Genomic DNA, 23,100 nt, shown 5'->3' on the forward strand with positions numbered 1-23,100 from the left:
CATACAAAAATTATTGTTCAAACACAAATATCAAATTAAAATTACAACGAAATATATTGAAGAAAAAAAGTCAAAAGATTTTTAATTGGGAGAGATAAATGATGTCATTTATATAAAATAATAAGGATAAAGATGGAAAAAAGTTAAGAAGCTACTAGCTTATTTTTGAAAAGCTACCTGAAATAGCGTTTCAAAATAAGCTCTTATTTTAAGCTACTAGCTTATTTTGAGAACATTACCAAACAAAACTTATAGCTTATTAGTAGCTTAAAATAAGCTATAAGCTTTTAAATAAGTTCTGCCAAACACAGCTTATATATATGTTTATTACTGTTACGTTGACTTGACCTCGCTCATATTAAACCAACTTTTTTTGTGATACATATATTAAACAACTTGTTATAATTTTGTTGGATGAACAGGAAACTCTCGCAGTCACTATTAATGGTGTACACGAGATAAATCTTGTATTGTGACTCTATTATGATTGTACTCTCCCTAGAATTCTTTCTCCCTCACCCTCTCCCTATATTGATTTGATAAATAATTAAAGAAATTATTTTATTTTTCATATGCCATACCAAATATAATTTACTAGAAGCTTGTTACTTACAAATAATATCAATTGTAATACATGTGTTTTTTTTTAAATACTCATGACCACCTATTTGGAATGGTATCCGGATGTCATCACACCACATGATAGTTGACAATTGCACATGTTTTTAATAATAAATGATTAAATTGTATACTTTTTTATTGGAAGAAGTGTCAAATAGCCCAATCTACCACTTGCAAATGCTTAATTTACCCCTTGTTCAAAAATAATATCTAATTGGTCACGTTTACTTTTAAAATTGTGTTCGCTTAGCATTTTCTTCATGTTTCCATCAGGTAACCTTCCATAATGTTGACATGTAATTTAAATAAAAATAATTTAATGACTTGTTTCATCGTTGACTCATTCAAACCCAAAGAAAACTGCTACTCTCCATCCTCATCCTCACCACCATCATCCCGGCGGCCGATCTTAAAACAAAATCAATAGCTTTTTCTTGGCTTAGCACTATTTAGGCTCTCCCTTGTGTGCTCATGAAAGGTTGGTGAGTGATAGCACTATCGACACTCTGCACATCCAAAATGAACAAAATAATTCAAAGTTTCCTGACAAATTTAGTTTCAAACACCTCGTAGATTATAGGGATTTATAGGACATTTTACAGTTGGCGCACGCCCAAACGAGACAGCTGAAGCAAACAGGTAGGAGAAATGAAATTTCAAATTGTGACTGGCATGGGAGCGCAAGGCCATGAATAAGTTATGCCTTCGAGCATGTTTAGGAATTAAATAGCGAAGAGTTTCAAGAGGGATGCTAATGAGCTCTACAACAAAGCATGAATGGGCATAGTAATAGGCATATAAGTATCATACAACCATAGAAAATTTCAACAACCACATACAAAAGATATTGTGGGATTACACACAAGTAACAAGTGGGAGGCAGTAAACAATTTTTAGTTTTAAGATCGGCAGTCGCGATGATGGTGGTGAGAATGAGGAGGGAGAGAGTAGCGGTTTAGGTTTGAATGAGTCAACAATGAAACAAGCCATCAAATTATTTTTATTTAAATTCTATGTCATCATTATAGAAGGGTTACCTAATAGAAATCTGAAGAAAATGTTAAGAGGACGAACATAATTTTAAAAATAAATGTGACCAATTAGATTTTATTTTAAAACAAGGGGTTAATTGAGCACTTGGAATAGTAAATGAAGCTATTTGATATTTTTGCCTTTTTGATTTAATGGTCAAACTGTATCAAGTGTGCAAATTCTATGACCTATTTGATGGTTTTTCTAATTTGAATTAGTACCAACTCCGTACACTGCTCTTACAAAACAATAATTGAGAGTCAGATTTACCGTCTGCAGTTTACGGCTGCCACCCCAATTTAGTAGTGTGTACTGTTCCACATCAACTTCTAACTTAATGAATTCAAAAGAGAGGGAAAAAAAAGTGCATTTTGTGGGCCAAACAGCATGCATAAATAATTGAGATGTCCTTTCAGATCTGTTGCATCCTAGCTGCCTATACATAAAGGCCAAACTCAACATTTTTCATAAGCCTTTCGGCCTTAATCATCAGCTCAGCTCCCAATTAATTCAAAATTGTTCGGTCTGCTTTCCAGCCAAAACTTTGATGGATCTTTCATTTCCCAAAAAATATCTGACTCAATAATTTTACGTACTGTTTAATTATCTTGATTGATATACGTACGGTCAATAATCTATCTCTTCTCTGAATTAATTGAGTCTATGGTCTCTAGCTTGGTGGGATAGAAATTAAATGGAAGGCAAGGCAGCAGCGAGAGCTTGCGATTATTGTATTGGTAAGAGGGCACGATGGTACTGTGCGGCGGATGACGCTTTCCTGTGCCAGGCCTGTGATTCCTCGGTGCACTCTGCCAACCCTTTGGCCCGAAGGCACGGCAGAGTTGAGCTCAAGACTTTGTCGATCAACGCGGCGGCGGCAGCGGCAGCGAATATAGAGCCGTCGTGGCACCGAGGGTTCACCCGAAAGCCTCGTACACCTCGCCACGGAAGGTACAATAATAATAATAATAATAATAATAATAATTCAAAACCTAAGACGACCGACGCGCCATCGCCAGTAGTTCATGACGTTGCCAAAACCCCTCTCCACCTCAGCATCGTCCCGGTCCCGGAGATGTGCAGCGACGAGAATTATTCCCATGACGACGAGAAGGAGGACAACCTACTCTTGTACCGCGTCCCCATTTTCGACCCGTTCATGACGGATATCTGCACCACACTCAACTCCAGCAATATTACGGATGATGCAGCCTTTAACGAATCCAAGGTAATACATACTATATATTAATTATATCTTGATGATGTGAAATTCAAAGTTTAATTAATTAGTTATAAATAAAACTGGGATGGGATGCTGCTGCAGTGTGCAGGAGGAGGACACAGAAAGACTAGTACTGCTACTACTATGCCGCCTACGACTGAAATGGAAATGGAAATGGAAATGGAGCTTGCGGAGTTTGCAGCTGACGTAGAGAGCTTGCTAGGAAAAGGGCTAGATGATGAAGAGGAGTCGTTTGACATGGAAGGATTGGGGTTTTTAGGGGGTAATGGTAAGAACGTCCTCGTCGTCGAAGAGAAAGCGTCAACCATGATGGAGTTTAGCCGCCGCCATGAGAAAGTAGTAGTGAAGGTTGAAGGAGGAGAAGAAGAGGACGCACCCGCATGCGTAGCTGAAGCTGATGATGATATTTTCATGGCGGCTAATGCTAATCATCACTACACTAGTAGTAGTAGTAGTTTATGTTTTGATACCCTTGAGCTAAAGTTTGATTACGATAATGATTATTCACCAAATAATGAAAAAGAACAAGTATCAACCGGCCTGGACAAGGAGATAAAGAAGACGATTTTGTTGAATCTTGATTATGAAGGTGTTATTTTGGCTTGGTCTGACCAGAGGTGTCCTTGGACTACTGGCCAACGCCCGGAGTTGAACTCCCATCACGGCTGGCCTGATTGCATCATGGTACGTACTCCCATCCATCTACAACTTATATATTCTTGATTAATTAAAACAAAAATTGTACGTAAATTCATCTATTTAATTTAATTTAATTAGCAACGGGGATGTGGAAGTGGAACAATCCATGCCGCCGCATACGACGGAGTCGGAGACATGGGAATTACGTTGGGACAAGCCGCAATAGCAGACGACGTAGGGAGAGAAGCAAGGGTATCCAGGTACAGAGAGAAGCGACGAACCAGACTGTTTTCTAAAAAAATAAGGTATGAGGTGAGAAAACTGAATGCAGAGAAGAGGCCGAGGATGAAAGGGAGGTTTGTTAAAAGGGCCAATTTTCCATTGCTCGATCAACAAATTAAATAGCCCGCCTGCCAGAGTACCTACACCTACAATACGCTGCTACTTCTTTGTTTAATTTAATTGTTTGTGTAATTCAGAGTTTGAATAAGTTGTAACAATTTTGTGAACTTGACATAGGATTTTTACAGGTGTCTCTTACTTTTTACTTCCATCAATTCTTCAAGTACAAGTAGTAGTAGTATATCACTACATACAAATCTATATCTACTAAATATACGGAATAATAATATACTCCGTAATAATAATCTAATAAAAACCAATAAATCGTCTATCTAAAATGGCCTCGCCGGCGGCGACCGCGAGGACCAAGATCTGGTTCAGCGAAGCACCAAGAAAACAAAAAGAGGTCGTGGAACACTGGAGGCATTTGCGTTGGTTCCATCTAACGAAACAGTTCAAGAATCACCTATGTCTACAGGGTTGAAGTCACCAGGCTCACCCCAATGGCGCACTCCGGTCAAAACCCCCAACACATGCAGCTTGGGGTCGGAAGGAGATGAACGACTCAGCGGAGTGTTGCGCCCGCGGAAGTGGGATAGATCAGATTGCAACAATAATTTGAGAAAGAAAAATAAATGAGGCACAGATTTTACGTGGAAAACCCCTAAACAAATTAGGGTAAAAACCACGGGCAAGGGTAGAAGAATTTCACTATGAGAAAATAGGAGTTACAACCACTCTCTAACTAACAAGGAGAAAACAAGGATAATTCTCTCTTGCTAGGAAGGAGAAATACACTCAACAAACTCTCTAATATCTCTAGTATATGAGGGAAGAATAAAATGATTTGGGATGGCTAGAATGGCAAAATGACCTCCCTATTTATAGTTGTAGATTTGGGGTCATTTTGTAGTTAGCCTAAAATGTAGGGACCAAACAATAAATATTTTTGTTCAAACTTTGTAGGTGCCTAACTCTTGGACTTGCCTAACATTCTTGATCAAACTTTGCAACTTGCCTAACCATTGTGGCTGCTGCCAAATTAATCCATTTGCCGACACGGAGAAGGAGGTAGTCTCCGATGATGATGTTATGGATGAAGACAAGATGGATCCGAACTGTCCGGTGATCCCAGTTACGAGAGAGGAGAAAGAACGTTTACGGCGCCGCTCTCTCATTAACAAAGTGCTTTGGAGGAAGGTCAGCTACTCGTATCTTCTACAGAGACTCCAGAGAATGTGGAAATCAGATGCTAGCTTTGATCTTATTGCCCTCAACCAGGACTACTTCTTGGCCAAGTTTGAATCGCTCCATGACTACGAGTTTGCGAAGTATGACGGGCCGTGGATTATTTTGAATCACTAGCTACTCGATTGTCTAAGAATGGGAACCTAATTTCGATCCACATAACAGTAAGACGAACAAGCTCTTGGCCGGTGTGGGTAAGATTCCCTAAACTACCTATTGAGTACTTTGAAGAGGACTTTCTGATGAAAATAGGGAGAAGAATAGGACGCCCAATCAAAGTTGATAGTACAACAAGTCTGGTTTCCAAAGGGAAATTTGCCTGTATTGAAGTGGATATAACAAAACCTCTGCTATCTAAATTCACTCTGTGTTTGAAGGTGATGCCCATCGAGTATGAGGGAATACATCTTGTGTGCTTTAGCTGTGGTATCTATGGTCATAAACAGGGTCAATGTGGTATAAAGGATGCAGATGGAGGGTGTAATGTAGCTGGAACCAACTCGAGCCATGTCCACGAAGGAAATCACCCGCTAGAAGATACACAACCTGTTTTGCAACAGACTAGGCCACCAGTTCAAGAATACAAGGAGAATTATGGTGCATGGATGCTGGTGGCGAGAAAGTACAGGAGAGGTCAAAGAAGAGGAGGAAATCGATCTCCTAGTCCTCCTAATACTGGAAACCGTCAAGTCACGCCCAAGAACGTTGGGCAGGGTGATCTAGAGATGAGTTCTCGCTTTGCCATACTAGATGGCTTGGATGGTAATGAGACTGGCCATCATCACGAAGGCAGAGGAAGTTCCATGGCAAACCAAATTGTAGACGCTGCCCTACCAAGGATTCGAACCAGTCAGCATCCCCAAAGAGCTGTGACTAGCGTCCCAAAGAAAGAAACCAGAGAGCTGATTACCAGGATGACCATTCGAGGCAGCCCCAACCGACCGGCCGTGGTGCATATAGGAGCAGAGGAGGAAGGGTGTTGCTCCAAGACGAGCTGCTGCTGAGTTAGACCATACTGTGGTTAGAGGCTCCAACCAAGGGAGACAGATTACTAGCACCGTGGTTTATCATTTGAATGAGCTTCTAGAGTTCTCCCATATGGCGAATCGGAGTTCAACTACGACTACAAAGAAGATCCACCTGACATAGCAAGGATCTTTGTTAACAAAGAGGAGGCCCGGGACAAAGCCATAGCTAAAATTGATGGCTTTACTAACTTAGATGGCCCTAGGGCATATAGTCGTCCGTGCTCATGAGCGCATCTGGGTGCTTTGTAGCAAATTATTACTGGTCTCTCCAAGGATTACCCAAGTGGCAAGCATGCTGTTGTCAACCCACCAGAAGTAGTATTACTACCATCGTCCCAAAATGGTTGTCACGAGGCTTGACTGAAGTAATTTTTAATCCAATTTTTCATAATATTAAGTTTAGCATTAATATATAAAATTTATATATTTAGAAACTACATTAAAAGTAATATTAAACACAAAAAATTAAATTTAAAAATAATAAAAATTTACTAAAGAAAATAAACAAAGAAGAAAAAGTTGGTTTGACTAATGAATAGTAAATAGGACAGGTAAAATGGGACAGAGGGAATAAATGATAATATTGTTGGTTGCCCATTGTATGTGCAATCTCTGTAATTCAGCTAGGCTGTTGTACAAAATATTATGGGTTTCCCTCTTCCAGTAAATACCAAAAAAAAAAAAAAAAAAAACCAATAAAATTAGGCCTAGAGATGACAATTTTAATCTTACCCTGAATTCAGATTTTATGTACAAAACCCGCTTAAACCCCACTCAACCCACCATATGTGTGTGTACATATATATATATAAGTACTAGTATGTAAATTATAAAAGTTTCTAACACTTCTACTAACTTTTTATTATTTTTAGTTCTAAACTACTATAACAATTTTATTTTTTAAAAATTAAGAATTTAGTTATTATATTTGAATATTTTTATTAGAGTAAATTACACTTTTGGTCCTATGACTATAGCACCTCTATTAATTTTAACACTTGACTTTTAAAAGTAACGAATTGATCCTTTAACTATGTTTTTTTTTAACGAATTGGGTCCTTCCGGCCAAATCACCGGTCAAATTTGGCCGGAAAAACGTAAATGTTTTTAATTGTTTACTCATGAGGGTAAAAAGGTCAATTCACATCATGTCTTCTTCTTCATCCTTTATCCCCACCGCCATATCTTCTTTCTTCCTCCTGTAATGGGATTGAGACCTCATTACCGCCATATCTTCTTTCTTCCTCTTGTTATGGGATTGAGACCTCATTAAATACTATTAGGATCTGTAAAAATTTGAATCGAATAAAGTTTCATTCGCCAACCCTAAGTCCCTAACAAATACAGATCGGAAAGCTTCTAGTCTAATCCAACCTATCATTGCCATGGCTCAGTCAATGTTTGGTTTAATCGAGTCGAATCTGCTACCAATTTATCGTCGATACTGGAGATGGTGGAAGGGATGCCGGTGTTTTTTCGCGTCGTCGGGATTGGGCCGGAGCTGGCGGTGATCGGCGGGCGCGACCTGGTGATGTGTTAGCTTCAGTTTTCATCTACAACTTCATATCCGCCACGTGGAGGTGCGACGCCGATATGCCAGGCAAGGATTACCTGTTCTTCGGATGCGCGACATCAAAGGGGGACGGAATAGTGGTGGTTGTCGGCGGAAACAACTTGGACAAGAAGCGGCGACAGTGGGGATAAAGGATGAAGAAGAAGAAATGGCGTGTTTTGAAGTACACGGCGAGGAGGTGTTCCGAAGGGAGGAGATCGACGGCAACTTGGGAAACAATCGGAGGTGTTTTGAAGGGAGGAGATTGGCGGCGGTGGGGATAAAGGATGAAGAAGAAGACATTATGTGAATTGACCTTTTACCCTCATGAGTAAACAATTAAAAACATTTACGTTTTTCCGGCCAAATTTGACCGGTGATTTGGCCGGAAGGACCCAATTCGTTAAAAAAAGCATAGTTAAAGGATCAATTCGTTACTTTTAAAAGTCAAGTGTTGAAATTAATAGAGGTGCTATAGTCAGAGGACCAAAAGTGCAATTTACTCTTTTTATTATCTTATTATATTTTAACATAACTAGTGAATTTTATTTAAAAAAAAACTAGTGAATTTTATTATTTTATTATGTAAATAATTTAAATACGAAGTATTATTTTAAAATTTTTAATAAAATAATAAGTAGTGGATATTTGTAGTGAGCACCCACACCCAATGGGGCAGGGGTGAATTTTGAAGATATCCACCCAATACGGGTTGGTATTGGAAGTGGGTGGAGAAAATTTAAAGTGAGTTAGATGATGGGGGTTGGTATTGGAAGTGGGTGGAGAAAATTTAAAGTGAGTTAGATGATGGATGTAGGCATGTAGCCCTCCTCGATCCATTGCCATCCCTATTTCTATATCATCACTCATCAGCCAAGTAACATGTTAATGTCAAACTATTCAATTGTACAAGATACCCATCCATAGTGATACCTTACACCACTATTTCTATATCATCAGCCAACATGTTAATGTCAAACTATTCAATTGTACAAGATATCCATCCATAGTGATACCTTACACCATATATAGAGCAAGACAAGACTAGTCTCAAAATACATTTATGCAAACCCAGTCATGCCCACATTTGAGCTATTACGGTTTGCTTTGTGAGCTGGTTGAGTAGTAGCCTTAGTGAAGTACATGTAATAGTACACGTTGAGGATCATTGTTGCTACCACAAAGACAGCTCCAGCAACAAATACACCTTTCCGAAGTGTTTCACATGAAAAGTTTTCTGCCAAGATCATATCTCGATACTTGGTGTGATAAGCATTTTTCTTTGCACCAGCAACAAGACATGCTTCTGCCACCACAAAACTCAGCCTGCACATGTATGCATTCATTATTCTTAATTTCAAAAATAACTTGTGTATGTAGTATGATGGGTTAAAGAATGAAAGAAAGAGATACAAGAAATTGTTCCAGGAAACATCTGGACCATCCACAGAATGTTGCTACTTCAGTTGTCATCAGCATTTGATTTGAAGAAAACATGTATGAAATTTACAGTTTGTATGTTGGCAATAACCATGCTTCATATCAAAGAACAGAATTACCATGTTACAGCATTATTTTTCATCATGCTAAGGCTCCAATCAGTTAGCCCATTTATTTGTTTAAGAGTTTTATGTGTAATGCCTATTTGGCATTTCCCTCAAGTCCTTAACCAAATCTTCTAACTCATGAGTCAAACATTGCTAAACTATCCAATCCAGGTGTGGTTTATAACCCTGTTAAGGCCCATCACTGCACAAAGAGCTTTTGAGGTCGGAAATGGGTTGTGTAACAGGCTATAAGGTGGTCAATACGCTTATAAGATATGCTTCTTCCTCTAAAATAGGAAACACGTGTAAAATACCCTAGGAGATTTATAGGATAACATGTTAACATAGTATTTTTAATCTTACTTTACCTTCACTAAGGGTGGGGGGAGATTTAACAAAAACAATGTCACTTTCCAAATAAATAATGAAACATATATATGTACAATGACTAGGAAACTTATATGATATGTACAATGGAAAAAGAACTTGTCTTTTTATTCTTATTTTACCTAAGCTGGGAGGCATCGAAAGACAACCAAGTCAGTTTTCAATTAAATAATGAATGCATAGATGCTAGATCATGATAGTAATTTAAAAAAATAATAATAATAATGAAACAACAGAATTAAAAAAGGGACTAGCAAGACCTCAACTTTCAGATGAATTGCAAAAGAGAAAGGTGAAAATTAGATTCTCACCATGAAGAAATAAAATAAATAATTGTCCAGGCACGATTGCCACCAGGAGATAAAGGTCTTCCAAAACACATGCACTTTGTCACACCCATTACCAATGACTCACTTGAGAGAAGAAAGAGGAAAGCACCCACCCCATATCCAGTGGCAACATCAGAACTATAAACACAGTATGTACGATTGGATGTGGTATCGTCATGCAGAGTACCCTGCCAACAAGAAACAATACTCACAATTTAAAGGCATACACCTATACAATTTAAAGTCTATCTTTTTTCTTGGTTAATCAGTCAACATACAAGCAAGAAGGTGATAGAACAATTGCTTAGCAGATAAAAAAAAAAAAAGTTTCTACTTGAGATTTCCTTTTTAAAAATTTGTCCCAGTTGACTACAAAGACCAAAGTTGATTGTTCTAAAAATTATAGTCTCTTGATTTAGATCTTGTACAGTGGGTAGGCGGATACTGCTAGCTAGTATTTAAATCATTTTCAAACTATAAGCAAAAATTTCAAGCTAAAATCCCACATCAAGCCCTGAGAAAAGAGAAGCACTGAATCCAAATCAATTTCTAGCCCTTCATGTACTGTAAAAAATATGTAACCTTCAAATCAAGTTAGAATGGGCAAAAGCACTCAAGAATCCATTCTATGAGAAACAATAATCAATCAAGACGTACATTCAAAGCTAACAATACCCAGAGCTTAAATAGCAGATGATGGGTAACTAAAAAGCTCAAACCTTCGTCACAAGATTACAGAGGCACCATGACAAGTAACTTTAAAAAAAATGTAGGGAAACACTACACTAACAGAACTGCCGCATTCAGATCTTAAAGAGCAGATATTTTAGCACAGTAGAACTCAAATTAAATCAGGAAAATCAAATAAATTACTCGTGATCTAACAAGCATTAACATCATTTTCACTTGAGCAATCAGATATCTACAGAGAGAGAGGTATTTGTACAGTGCTACGGCGGCGCTCGGCGGCAATGGCGAATCCGAAGGCGGTCAAGCTCAACACAATGGCCAGCAAATGAACGAGGGACGATCCCTTTCCTTCTCCCATTACTGCTGTTGGCTTTAGGGTTTTGAAGAAAGAGACGAGAGTGTGAGTGCGTGGGTGATTTGCGGGGATAGGGATACTACTTACTAGTACTACTCACTCCTCACTCACACACACACAGTAGTGTGGACTGTGGAGTGGCAAAGCCAAAACCAAAAAGCCGTGAAAACGCGACTTCGTTGAGCTTTACAATCACGCACCGATAAAGTTAGCTAACTCACGCTCCGGAGACAAACAAATGGAAAGCCTCTACTGTAGTGTTGGCCCAGTTGTAATTCTCTTTGATGTGGCGGGCATGATAATATACTTTTTCATGTGAATCCAAAATTAAATGTCTACATTAAAATTTGATGTGTAGAGTAGAAGTTAAGAATAAAAATGGAAGTGGTTATAATATTTTTCAATTAAAAAATACATATCATTTATTTTAATTTTTTAAAAAAAAAAGTGAAAAAGCTAATGTAACGTCGAATTTAATACGGAAGGAATAGTGGAGTACTATGAAAGAAGGTTAAAGAGGGGCTCCATATAACAGTTATTATACATTAGAGAGAAAATAAAATTAGTGGCTCCTTTACTGACTGAAATTAAAAATTGGAGAATTGGATAAAAGTTCGGATGCTCGAATTTCTTTTCCATCGGTTCGGGTTGGATCCGAACACGCCCTTGACTTTTATCCCTCATTTATATTTTAAAAATTTCCGAGCAGAACTGATCTATGTTTGAATGGGAAGTGCGAACATAGAAGTAGTACTATTAAGAACAAAATCGAAGATCGGATATTTAGGAGCCATCCATGTCTAATACGGAGTATCTGGTGAAGATCACATATTGAATCAGAACTGAATTTAGATTGATCGGCAACGATGTCTCTATTGAATCAGCTCTTCAACCGAGGACTTCAGGCCTCTAAGTGGTGAGTTAAATAGCATTCTTTTGTTGATTGCAATTTTTTTTCCTCCCAAACATATCTATTCTCTGTAATTTTAGTGAAAAATACAGTCTTTATCTTTTAATTTTACTTTTTAGTTTCTATTTATACTCTGCGCACAACGCATGTCTTTATGCCATTGTAGTTTTCATTTGTGGGTTGTCAGTTTTCTGAAATGCCCAAGTTTTATTTATGCATTTTGGTGCTAAATGCATCCTCTAGGAGCTGGATTATTTTTATACGTTATTGTAGGATAAAAAAAAACATAAATTTTGGAGTAGTCATGCTTCGTTGTTGGCTGTGTAGTTAAAATGTGATACTGATAAATAAATGGTTTTGTAGCAAAACATGTTTAACTTTGGCTGTCTCTCGTATTAAATTGCTGCAAAACAAGAGAGATGTGCAGCTTAAGCTTATGCGCAAAGAGATAGCCCAATTTCTGCAAACTGGCCAAGAAGCCATAGCTCAAATCCGGGTAGAAATTCCTTGTCATTTGTGCTTCACAATTTTTATCTTGTTTCAGTGGTAGTATGATCTTGTTTAGCATTACTGAATGCCTTCATTCAGGTTGAACATGTTATACGAGAACAAAATATATGGGCTGCATATGAGATCTTGGAGATGTTTTGTGAATTTGTTCTTGCTCGTGTTCCTATTCTTGAATCCCAAAGGTTAGCCTATTTCTGACTTGAGATGGAAGAAAATGTCTTTCATTTATTTGATTTTCATTCGGATTTAAATGATTAAGCAAATCAATTACCGAATTACGCAATGCTCTATATTGTTTTTAGTAGTTTTTTTTTTAAAAAAAAGATAAAAAGGATTGCTCCATTGCTTGAACCTAGTTTGTGCTTAGCTGTATGAGCGTTATTTATCAACCTGTTTTTTATTATTTGTTTTTTTCAGTGTTGAGCTTCTGTATTCTACAGGATAAATTGATGCCTCAGACTAACATATTAACGGTGTGCTTAGTTGTTGGCGAATTGTGTTTAAGTTGAAATATTCTCCAAAGTGAAAATGGAAACAAAATTTTTTAATTATCCAACTTTTTTAAAACAAAGTTAGAAAGCAATTATATTTTGTTTTCCTAATGAAAAAACAGGTGAGCAGGAGAGAAAGAGATTGAGTGATCACTGGGTGTTGAAGCCTTAACAGTGCCATCAGTGTGTGTGTTTTTGGGTGAAGAAGTTGAATGTGGATTCAATTTTGTGGGAAAATGAGGATAGCAATTATGCAACTTTGGCTTTGAGGACTAATATTGAGATTTCTATTATAGTTGAAGGGCTAAAATTAAACTTTTCTGTCCATTTTAACTGAATATCTAATAGGAAGAACTAAAATTGATATTGTCACAATAGTCCAGGAATGGAAATTGAACATTACGTCAAAAGATAAAATAAAGATGACTAGCTCTGTATTACTTAAATGCCAATCTAGTGTCACATCTTTGAATTGTTCTAGGGAGCCAGACATCACAAGACAGATCCACCGTGGATTTATAAATCTTAATAATGTAATTTACAATAATGTAAGAGTTGCATTTGAAGCCTTGTTCAGATGAAAACGGAACATTACACACAGTGTTTCACTTGCCAGTTTTTCTGAACCTTTGACCACAAGTCCAATCTCTCCATTGAATTATCATTCACGGGCTTTCTTTCTAGTCCAGTCTACATTTTCCTGAACCTCTAATTAATTGAAGAAAGAAACACAACATATGTGAACAAACAAGGGAATTTCCCACATAAGTTTTCTAAGCTAATGACTCTTACTGAAATGTGATACACCCATAGGAAATGGACATTGAATAAAATTAATTCAGTCTATTTTGATAATTAACCAGGGCGATAAAATTACAAGGATCTAGCCAACAAATCAGACCTTGTTTCAATAATCTTGCTCTTATGAAGCATTGAAACCCACATTCTGGTTACTCAGTTTTGGCCCTATCATGATATTCTATGTTACAACTTTTCATATTGTCACTGCTTTATATTTGTGATGCTGTGCTTTGACTATTCGTTTTCTGGGAACAGAGAATGCCCTTCAGAGTTGCGTGAAGCTGTGGCAAGCATAATATTTGCAGCTCCCAGGTGTTCAGATTTGCCAGACTTATTACATGTCAGGAATTTATTTGCAGCCAAGTATGGGAAGGAGTTCGTAGCTGCTGCATCTGAGCTTCGACCTGATACTAGTGTCAACCGTACAGTTAGTTCACTTCCCTGCATTATTCCATTGCCTTATGGATGTACTTTTGGGATTGCCTACTTTAAGTATTCATTTTGTTAATCTCCGAGTGTTTCAGATTGTTGAGAAACTTTCAGTTAGCACTCCATCCCCACAAGTGAAGCTCAAGTTATTGAAGGAAATTGCACGGGAGTATAATGTGGAGTGGGATTCTTCTAAGACTGAATCTGAACTCAGCAGAAAACCCGAGGACCTTTTGGTAACCTTCCTTGCTTCATTCTTGCTCTATGCCTAAGAGTTGACAGTTTCTATATTACCTTGTGAAGAATTTGACTAATATTCTGAATGATAGACATGCGAAAGTTTAAGGATTCAATCCCCGTTTTGCTATTAAGATTTTTGAGTGGTTAAGAAAGTGGCTTAGGAGTTTTCATGCTTTGAGATTCTCTATCTTATATAAAATGCAAACAATAGTTGAGGCATAAAGAAGTTGAGTTGTTATGCCATGTACAAGTTGATTCATGGATCTTCTCACTGCTTTTTGTATTCAGTCATTGTTCTTTTTAAGTCAATGACTCTTCAGTGTTTCCTTATTCATGAATCATGATCCAACCACTTCAGGGTTAACCTCAACCAAGTTGGCTAAGGATACAAACTTGTAACCACAAGGTCACGAGTTCAAATTCCAGCCTTCTTGGGAAAAGCTTTTATTGAGGAAAATCTTTTACAGTGATTGCTGTCAAGATTGACTTGCTTGATAGGATTTTATTTAGATCCTTCTTGGTTTTTGTTTCTTATCTACAGAATGGACCAAAGCAAATAGCCACAGTTTCTCAAGTTTCTGTGAAGCAAAATTCTCGACCAAGTTGTGAGAATTCCTTGCTGTCAACGAATGGTAAACAACGTCGAGAGCATGATCCTCAATCTCCAGGTTGTGTTGCCAAGTCCAAGACACGACCCTTGTTATCTGCTGATACGAATAAAGCATCTTATTATCAGGAGAACAGTGGTGAAGCAGTAACTGATATCAGGGATAAAGGATCAGCATCATCTAATGTAATGGAGAGAGCTGAGAATGCTATTATGGCGGCAGAGCGTGCATCAGCTGCAGCGCGAGCTGCTGCAAAGTTGGTAAATGTCAAGTTTGAATTTGTGAAAGTAGAGGAGCAAAATAGTTAAAATGCTTCACTAAATAAACGGAAAATGGAAATGAGTGTGTATGTACCCTTTTTGAAAAGGGGAAGCTTGTGGCAAGAGTACATGAGTGGAGGTTGATGTTTGTTTTATTGTGGGAGATTTGTGTGAAATGGATTGGGAAGCTGGAAATGAATAAAAGTCTTTAGTATAAGGAGATGTTACTATTATGATGTAAATGCATTTTAGTTTATACAGGAATAGGAATTGAAGTGTAATCTCCCTCAGCTGGTCCGTTGAGTTTCACTGAATGTTTAAACAAACTTTAAAATGAGTTGATTAATTAGTTGATTTCTCGAAAAGAATTGTTGTTACCTCCTCCCGCTGCATGCATTTAAGTGATGATGAATTTGTGAAATGATTGATTTGTAGGATCCACTGACATGTATCTGCAATCAACTTTTAATATGTTTGGTTGCAAGTACTCCGTGATGACTGATGAAGAAGCAATGCTAGTGCTAGAAAATAAAATTATATTTGTTATTTATAATGGGTGGCTATCTAGTGACTAGTGGTGTGGTGGTTGAAACAAATCAAAAGTGTTTTCAGCCTTTTCAGTGGTCCATAGTCTTTAAACCACATAGCCCATATAATAATAATAATAATAATAATAATAATAATATTATTATTATTATTATTATAAGAGGAACCCAAACTAGATTATATATCTTGTGGTCTAGTAACACCTGGTTGCATCCTCATGTGGAAGAGGGTGGGTTTGAGTCTCAGTGGATTTAAAACTGCATCATTTTAATGTTTAAGTGCGTAACTGCACGAGAAGCTATATCCATATACATGAATCCTTCCCAAAGTGTTCCTTCTATATATATATATATATATATATATATATATATATATATATATATATATATGGTCATGGTCTGGTTCTAGTGTGGTAGCTTCTCCAAATGCGGACATATTTTGATCATTGGATGTGCTCAGATAAACGAAGAAAATTAATAAAAAGAGAAAAATGCACTGACATTTTAGTAATTTCAATGACATTTTGGTGCATGTTAGATATGCTTGATGGTGCTTTGGGTCCAATGCACTGTCAAGCATCCACTTTAGTAATTTCAATGACATTTTTGATGCATTTAGATATGCTTGATGGTGCTTTGAGTCCAATGCACTGCCAAGCATTCCTATATGCACCACAAACCAACACTTAATGTACCACAGACCAACAAGTAGAGCAATACATATACAGACTAACACTTCCTATATCACACTTCATTCATATATATATATATATATAAAGATTATGGGTGCTTGATAAAGATGTAACAGTGGTTAGCAGAGGAAACTAATGACACAAGTAAACAAGAATCAGCGCAGCAAAAAGAGAAGGTGTTGGCGATGATGAATTTTGTACCCACATTGATCTTGTGGGTGTGAAGAGTCGTTTTCGCATTTTATATGTGAGAGAACACATATATTTCCACTGGTCAATGTGGATCCTTTAATTATATTTCATTTAATAATAATAATAATAATAATAATAATAATAATAATAATAATAATAATTATTATTATTATTATTATTATTATTATTATTAATGCACATAAAACATTATATATTACAACTTGTTTATGTTAATATATAATAAAAATCAAGTAGATTGATTGAATAATCTTCAAAACTTATATCATCTTGAATATATCTCCATTTTGCAAATATAATTTGTAGTTTGTACGTACATATCATGATTGAGAACAACACTGTTTGCTGTTGGCTGTTGCTTGCAAAATCAAGATGTATGCTATAATGACCAACACGACCAATGGTGTTTGCATGCTCAAAATTATATATTGAATTATTGGCGTAGTGTATGTATGCAGGCCGGGTGGAATCATGTAAATGTTGACCCAAATTACCCTGTCCCCTGAATCATTATATTAATTATGAATAAAAAGAATAAAGAATTTTATGAGTATATATTTAGCATTAAAATGTATATGCAATGGGTTTTGTCTTGTGGTATCAAACATATTCTATTCCTGGTAAGATTCAAGATGCAGGAAAAGCATCTATCATCCAACCACACCTATCTATCTATATTATCATTTAATTTTACATTTAAAAAAATAAATTAAAAGTAGTGTCTCAGCTTTGAGAAAGTGAAACAGAAACTAAATATTGCAGTTATATTATTATTATTATTATTATTAATTGTACTTCAATAAATAAAAGGGATGGGATCGGACTTAGGGGAGTATAGGTTCAATTAATTAATTAAGGGTTACATTTCTGTGAGACCATCTCATGGATTCTTATCTGTGAGATAATGGATCGGGTAAATATAAAAATATAATACTTATACTGAAAAATATAATACTAATTAGGAAAAACGTAATACTATTAATCAAAATATAAAAATATTACATTATATTTTTATTCAAAAGTATAACATTTTTCCAGTAATAAATATTTTATTCTTTATTAGTATTACATTTTCTAGTATAAATATTATATTTGATATTGACTCGACTTATCTGATGAACAAGAATCCGTGAGACAGTCTCATACAAATTTTTGTCTTTAATTATTATTTTATTTATTTCATTTTATGTGTCTGGTTAGATTAACAAGACTTGACTAAAGTTATATTAATACAATTTTTTATAACGTATGTTAAGTTTACTATAAGTATATATATTTAGAAACTACATTAAAATACTACTACCTTCGTCCCATTTTATGTGTTTGATTCGGTTAACGAAGCTTGACTGAAGTTATTTTTAATTCAATTTTTCGTAATGTTAAGTTTAGTATTAGTATATAAAATTTATATATTAAGAAACTACATTAAAAGTACAATTAAACACAAAAAATTAAATTTAAAAATAATTAAAAAATAATAAAGAAAATAAGTAAACAAGAAGTAGTTGGTTTGACCAATGAATAGTAAATAGGACAGGTAAAATGGGACAGAGGGAGTATTAAACGTGAGAAATTAAATTTAAAAATAATTTTAAAAACATACCAAAGAAAAAAAGTTATGTTGACTTATAAAATAGTAAATATGAGATGTAAAATAAGATAGAAGAGTATATATTTATATTGGGTGGTCGGGGAGAAAAGAGAATTGAAGCATGTCCTTAGCAACGCAAACTGATGGCCAATAGAGAGAAGAAACAGTGATATTACTGCAAAGGCTGTTACAGTGGGTATAATTGTCGCCCCAAATACAAAACCTTTTTCTAATTAAATAATACTCCTAGTATTAATTATACCATATGCGAAAAAAAAAATTAAAATAAAATAAACCCTCACACACAGACACTGTGTAATGTAGCAGCTTTAAACATCCCCTAAAAATTGTGACTAAGCCGACTCTACAAATCTATAGCCGTCGACTTTTGCAGCAGTCGATCTAGCCACTACCAAACATTTTTCATAAAATAATTTTTTATAGGAGATTATCCGTTTCTTTAGTCTGCCCTACGTTTCACCAAGATCAATTATCAGTGCTAGTACGTAATATTCCTTGTCTTTTTTTTTTTTTTTTAATGTAAAAAAAAAATTTAAATGTAAAAAATAAAATATTCCCCCTACGCTCCCTCATAAATGTAGATATTGCTAGCACACCTATACGGCTATACTATTATTTCTTTAAAAAAAAATACCCGGATTATTATTACATAAGTATAAATGTTTAGTAAAAAATGATATTATAATACAATATTATTAAAAAAACTATAATTTCTTATCTTACAATTTTTTTATTATAATTATATAAAAAGGAAATACATACTATAATCCGTAAGTAATTGATAAAATGAGAAGAAGAGATAGATAGAGTGTTGTATTTAGCTAGCATAGGTTGAGATAGATTGCAGCATGCAGGTTGGTAGGTAGATAGGTACAGGTAGCTACGCTAGGATGTTTGTCAACCTAGATTATAGTGTTGTACGTAGGTATGATATGATATGATATGATCTCGGGATTTCAGCTAGATATAAACCAAAAGAAAGAGAGAGACTCAACATGTAGTGCTTCTGTAGCTCTCTATTTGTGCAACAGTGCCCAGGCCACAAACTCTACATCTGCCCCGCCCCGGCCTCTTGCATTGCATTGCATGCGTGTTATATATATATATATATATATAGTACTCTCTCTCTCTCTCTCTCTCTCTCTATATATATATATATATATATATATATATATATATATAGGGGGATAAGGTCTTGTGTGAATGAGGTTTCGGGTGAAACATGCGGTTCGACCTAAGTCACCTTAAGTGTTAAAATGATACATTTTAAGTGTTAAAATAACGCACCTTCAATGTTAAAAATGCCGTACCTTTAAGTGTTACAATGACGTACTTTAAGTAGTAAAATCACGCATTTCAAGTGTTAAAATGACGCACCTTAAGTATATAATTGACGAACCTTAAATGATTAAATGACGCCCTAAAGTGATTTAACAAAACTTAGGGTCCGTTTGGAAAGCAGGAAAATGGCTTCTGGAAAATGTTTTCTGGAAAATGAGTCATTTTCCGGAAAACAATTTCATTTCCAGTGTCTGGATGTATTATGGAAAACTATCTTTGTGTGTTTGGTTCATTTTCTGAAAAATGGATAGAATTGTATAATTAAGCATTGTAATTATTTTATTTAAAATATAAAAAATTATAATAATATTAAAATAATGTTATTTATTAAAAATATAATTTATTTATATTATTCAAAAAAACGTAGCAAAGGTTTCTGGCGATTTCCCCACCTCCTTAGTCATGGTCATGGGTGATATGGCTTGGTTTTGGTCGAGAACATGCGAAATGACCATTTTGGCGATTCCGGAAAATGACTTACGGAAAAATTTTCCGTAAGTCATTTTCCGAAAAAATGAACTGATTTTCCTTGGTCAACGAAAAACATTTTCCGTTGACCACATTTTCCAGATGTGGCCAAACACCGAAAACTCGAAAAACATTTTCCGAAAGTCATTTTACGCGTTACCAAACACACCCTTACAGTAATTCCAACTAAATGTAGTATCTACTACCTAATACCATATCAACTACAATAAATATTTAAATAATTATATTTAGAAAAGTATAAATTAAATATTAATTTTATACCAACTATAATATAATTAACTTCTCTTATATTATTTTGTATTGATATATTTGAATTACTTATTTAAATACAAATATTAAAATTAAATCAGTTGCAATGCGCGCGTAAATTAGTATATTATAAAAAATAGAGTAAGCATTTGGTTGTTTAATTTCATACTCCTTCAAAGACACAAAATTATGCAAGTAATCAATATGTATGCATGCTTGCTTTTAGCTATATGATATATAATTACTTCCATGGGTTTTCCATTATATGATATACATTTATATAATACCTGATAAATTACTTTACACAAATTAATATGATGAATGCACTGAAACATGAACAGGTGCTCGGTTAATTGCAGTCCAGCTTAACCTAACCTAGATGGAGCTGAGGATGGTTTCTTTAAACATGACAATTCAGGGCTAAGGGGATATATAGCTTCAGTTCTATCTATGTGTAAAGGACTAGTAGAGAGCTCTTAAAGTTGACCTGCCAATTAGAGTGCATATATATATATATATATATATATATATATATATATATATATATATATATATATTGCTGCCTGCTCACCCTACGCTAGCTAGGGTTTAAAAAAATAAAATATTTTCATTATTCAAAATGATAAGCAGCTTTTTGGACCAAAATTTCTTCTCTTTTTGGCCTTTAAATGTTGCTAGCATTAGCATGCATACAGATCTCATCTTTATTCAGCTCGATCAATAGCCAAGCCTCAACTTTATCCCATCCTTGGGTTTTGGAAAACTTGCCCTAGGTAGGTAGGTTGAACCTTGAGTATATTATTACTGGTTTTGGAATTGGAATTCAACCATTACAAAAACTAGTCTCGAGTGGGAGGAACAAATAGAAAATAGATCGAAGGGGCTAAAATTAACCACTACAGTACGGAACCTAACTGTATATATATTGGTTACTATGAAAAATGTGGCCTGATCACATTTTAATAAATATATTAAACTTTAAAGTACACTAATCAAAATGAATTTTCAATTCCTAAGGTAGTAATGATCACCCTTTTATTCATTTTTTTTTTAACTTTAGATTTGTTAATTTTTTCAAATTGACTACTAAAATGAGTTCTCCATTTTCTTTAGACTCATTCTCATATGAGCGTTTTCTTAAGAAAAATGATCATGTAAAAATAGTAGTTCTTGTGAAAAATAAAAAAATTTGTTCGTCCATCTAAAAAATGAATGGATGGAAATCTAAACTTATAAAAATTGAGGCATTTAAATGATAGAAAGTTTGAATGAATACAATCAATACATCATGCATATTTACCTAAAACAATGTGTATATACCTTTTCAAAAAAAATGTGTATATACCTTTCTTAAACTATCCATGTATCATAGCAATCATTATTTTGGACCATAGTTCAAACAGTTGTGTGAACCATAAATAAAAAGTACATTTTAATATACTAAAAATATATTATTTGTATACGTAAAGTACATAATGCCTATAGTTGACTAACTCATATCAAGAATGCTAATAGACCAACTTTAATTGCTTCACTAAGTCATACAACTAAAATAAGTGTTTGATAAACAGCTTTTAGCTAGGCATAACTTATCGATGCTAATAAGTTGAAAATGAAAAAGTTACTTTGAATAGATTATTGCATTTTCATTTTAAAAGTTTAGTTACTCTTAATAGTTGTTGGTTATTGTAGTGTTAATAGTTATTCTATTTTTAATTAAATTTACATTTTTATATCATTAGAATATGCTTAGAGGCCGACATCTAAATTGATTCTCGGCCAAGACACTTATATACTTAGCAACAATATTTAATTGTACAAGTAATTTAAGTGTTAAGTAAATAGCACAATATATGTAGCATCATATCAATATGTTATTTTACATATAGTTAACTAAAAGTAAATATATATATATTTTTTTGAAAAGTAAAAGTAAATATATAATTTACTAAATATCTTTCTATAACTGGCTTATACTATCAGTTGATAAAAACAACTAACTCTAAACTATCAACTATCAACTATCAACTATCAACTAAACCAACCTGCCAAATCAATTATCTGATCTAACAATTTAGCTAGGCCAGGGTTGCCTTAGTCTAATTATTTAATTACCTCCCCACCCATAATAAAATAAACAAATGAAAAAAGTCCAAGAGGGCAGAGTAATCTCAAGCCACTGCACTACTGTAAATGGGTTATGGAACTCGGTCATTATACTATTAAATAATGAACCTTCAATTCAATATAGGAAAAATGGCACTTTTCTCCTCTATGTTATGTGCATATAGCACTTTTCTCCTCTGTGTTATTAAAGTGACAGTTTTTCCCTCTCAGTTATTTTAAAAGTGGTAGTTTTATCCCCTTGTAATGTTAAATTGATATTTTTGCCCTTAAAAATAACTATTTCATTTATTTTTATTCTCCAACCAATTATTACTAATATGTATGGAAGATCACGGTTCGATACGAACCTAATCGAACACGGTAGCAATTGAACTTAAATAGTATAGACGGTTACGGTTACGATTCAACACCGAAAAAAATAAAATAATTTTTGAATTTAGACTATTTTTAAATAAGTAATAAAATTATAAAAATAAATAATAAATAAATACATTTTGATTGGCGGTTTAAAATCGAAATTGGAACCGAACCGTACCGATCTATCAAAATAAGTGTTTGATCATTTTCACTATA

The 23,100-nt window shown here is 34.8% G+C and overlaps 3 protein-coding genes across 3 annotated transcripts; 2 read left to right on the forward strand and 1 right to left on the reverse strand.

Annotated features, from left to right (window-relative positions):
• The first annotated feature begins 2,089 nt into the window (after positions 1-2,089).
• LOC116001690 (zinc finger protein CONSTANS-LIKE 16-like) lies at positions 2,090-4,092 on the forward strand. Its single transcript, XM_031241593.1, has 3 exons — positions 2,090-2,881; positions 2,978-3,580; positions 3,674-4,092. Exons 1-3 carry the CDS (start codon positions 2,348-2,350, stop codon positions 3,938-3,940), a joined length of 1,404 nt encoding a protein of 467 aa, XP_031097453.1. The 5' UTR covers positions 2,090-2,347; the 3' UTR covers positions 3,941-4,092.
• Positions 4,093-8,574: 4,482 nt separating this feature from the next.
• On the reverse strand, positions 8,575-11,213 carry LOC116001692. The gene is made up of 3 exons (XM_031241595.1): positions 10,915-11,213; positions 9,951-10,156; positions 8,575-9,031 (listed from the first exon to the last, which is right to left on the reverse strand). The coding sequence occupies exons 1-3, from the start codon at positions 11,014-11,016 to the stop codon at positions 8,767-8,769; spliced, it is 573 nt and encodes a 190-aa protein (XP_031097455.1). The 5' UTR covers positions 11,017-11,213; the 3' UTR covers positions 8,575-8,766.
• Positions 11,214-11,599: 386 nt separating this feature from the next.
• LOC116001691 (IST1 homolog) lies at positions 11,600-15,627 on the forward strand. Its single transcript, XM_031241594.1, has 6 exons — positions 11,600-11,929; positions 12,287-12,419; positions 12,512-12,615; positions 13,981-14,152; positions 14,250-14,390; positions 14,936-15,627. The coding sequence occupies exons 1-6, from the start codon at positions 11,880-11,882 to the stop codon at positions 15,308-15,310; spliced, it is 975 nt and encodes a 324-aa protein (XP_031097454.1). The 5' UTR covers positions 11,600-11,879; the 3' UTR covers positions 15,311-15,627.
• Positions 15,628-23,100: the final 7,473 nt, after the last annotated feature.

Source organism: Ipomoea triloba, chromosome 13 (genome assembly GCF_003576645.1).
Source record: "Ipomoea triloba cultivar NCNSP0323 chromosome 13, ASM357664v1".
Taxonomy (NCBI): domain Eukaryota; kingdom Viridiplantae; phylum Streptophyta; class Magnoliopsida; order Solanales; family Convolvulaceae; genus Ipomoea; species Ipomoea triloba.

Bases quoted from the DNA above. Each gene is read 5' to 3' on its own strand.
- LOC116001690 (XM_031241593.1), top strand. From the start codon at position 2,348: ATGGAAGGCAAGGCAGCAGCGAGAGCTTGCGATTATTGTATTGGTAAG. The intron at 2,882-2,977 runs GTAATACATACT...ATGCTGCTGCAG, and splicing joins CAGCCTTTAACGAATCCAAG to TGTGCAGGAGGAGGACACAG. The intron at 3,581-3,673 runs GTACGTACTCCC...TAATTTAATTAG, and splicing joins GCTGGCCTGATTGCATCATG to CAACGGGGATGTGGAAGTGG.
- LOC116001692 (XM_031241595.1), bottom strand. From the start codon at position 11,016: ATGGGAGAAGGAAAGGGATCGTCCCTCGTTCATTTGCTGGCCATTGTG. The intron at 10,157-10,914 runs GTACAAATACCT...TCTTGTTGGCAG, and splicing joins CCGAGCGCCGCCGTAGCACT to GGTACTCTGCATGACGATAC. The intron at 9,032-9,950 runs GTGAGAATCTAA...ATACATGTGCAG, and splicing joins ATTTATTTTATTTCTTCATG to GCTGAGTTTTGTGGTGGCAG.
- LOC116001691 (XM_031241594.1), top strand. From the start codon at position 11,880: ATGTCTCTATTGAATCAGCTCTTCAACCGAGGACTTCAGGCCTCTAAG. The intron at 14,153-14,249 runs GTTAGTTCACTT...CGAGTGTTTCAG, and splicing joins ATACTAGTGTCAACCGTACA to ATTGTTGAGAAACTTTCAGT. The intron at 14,391-14,935 runs GTAACCTTCCTT...TCTTATCTACAG, and splicing joins GAAAACCCGAGGACCTTTTG to AATGGACCAAAGCAAATAGC.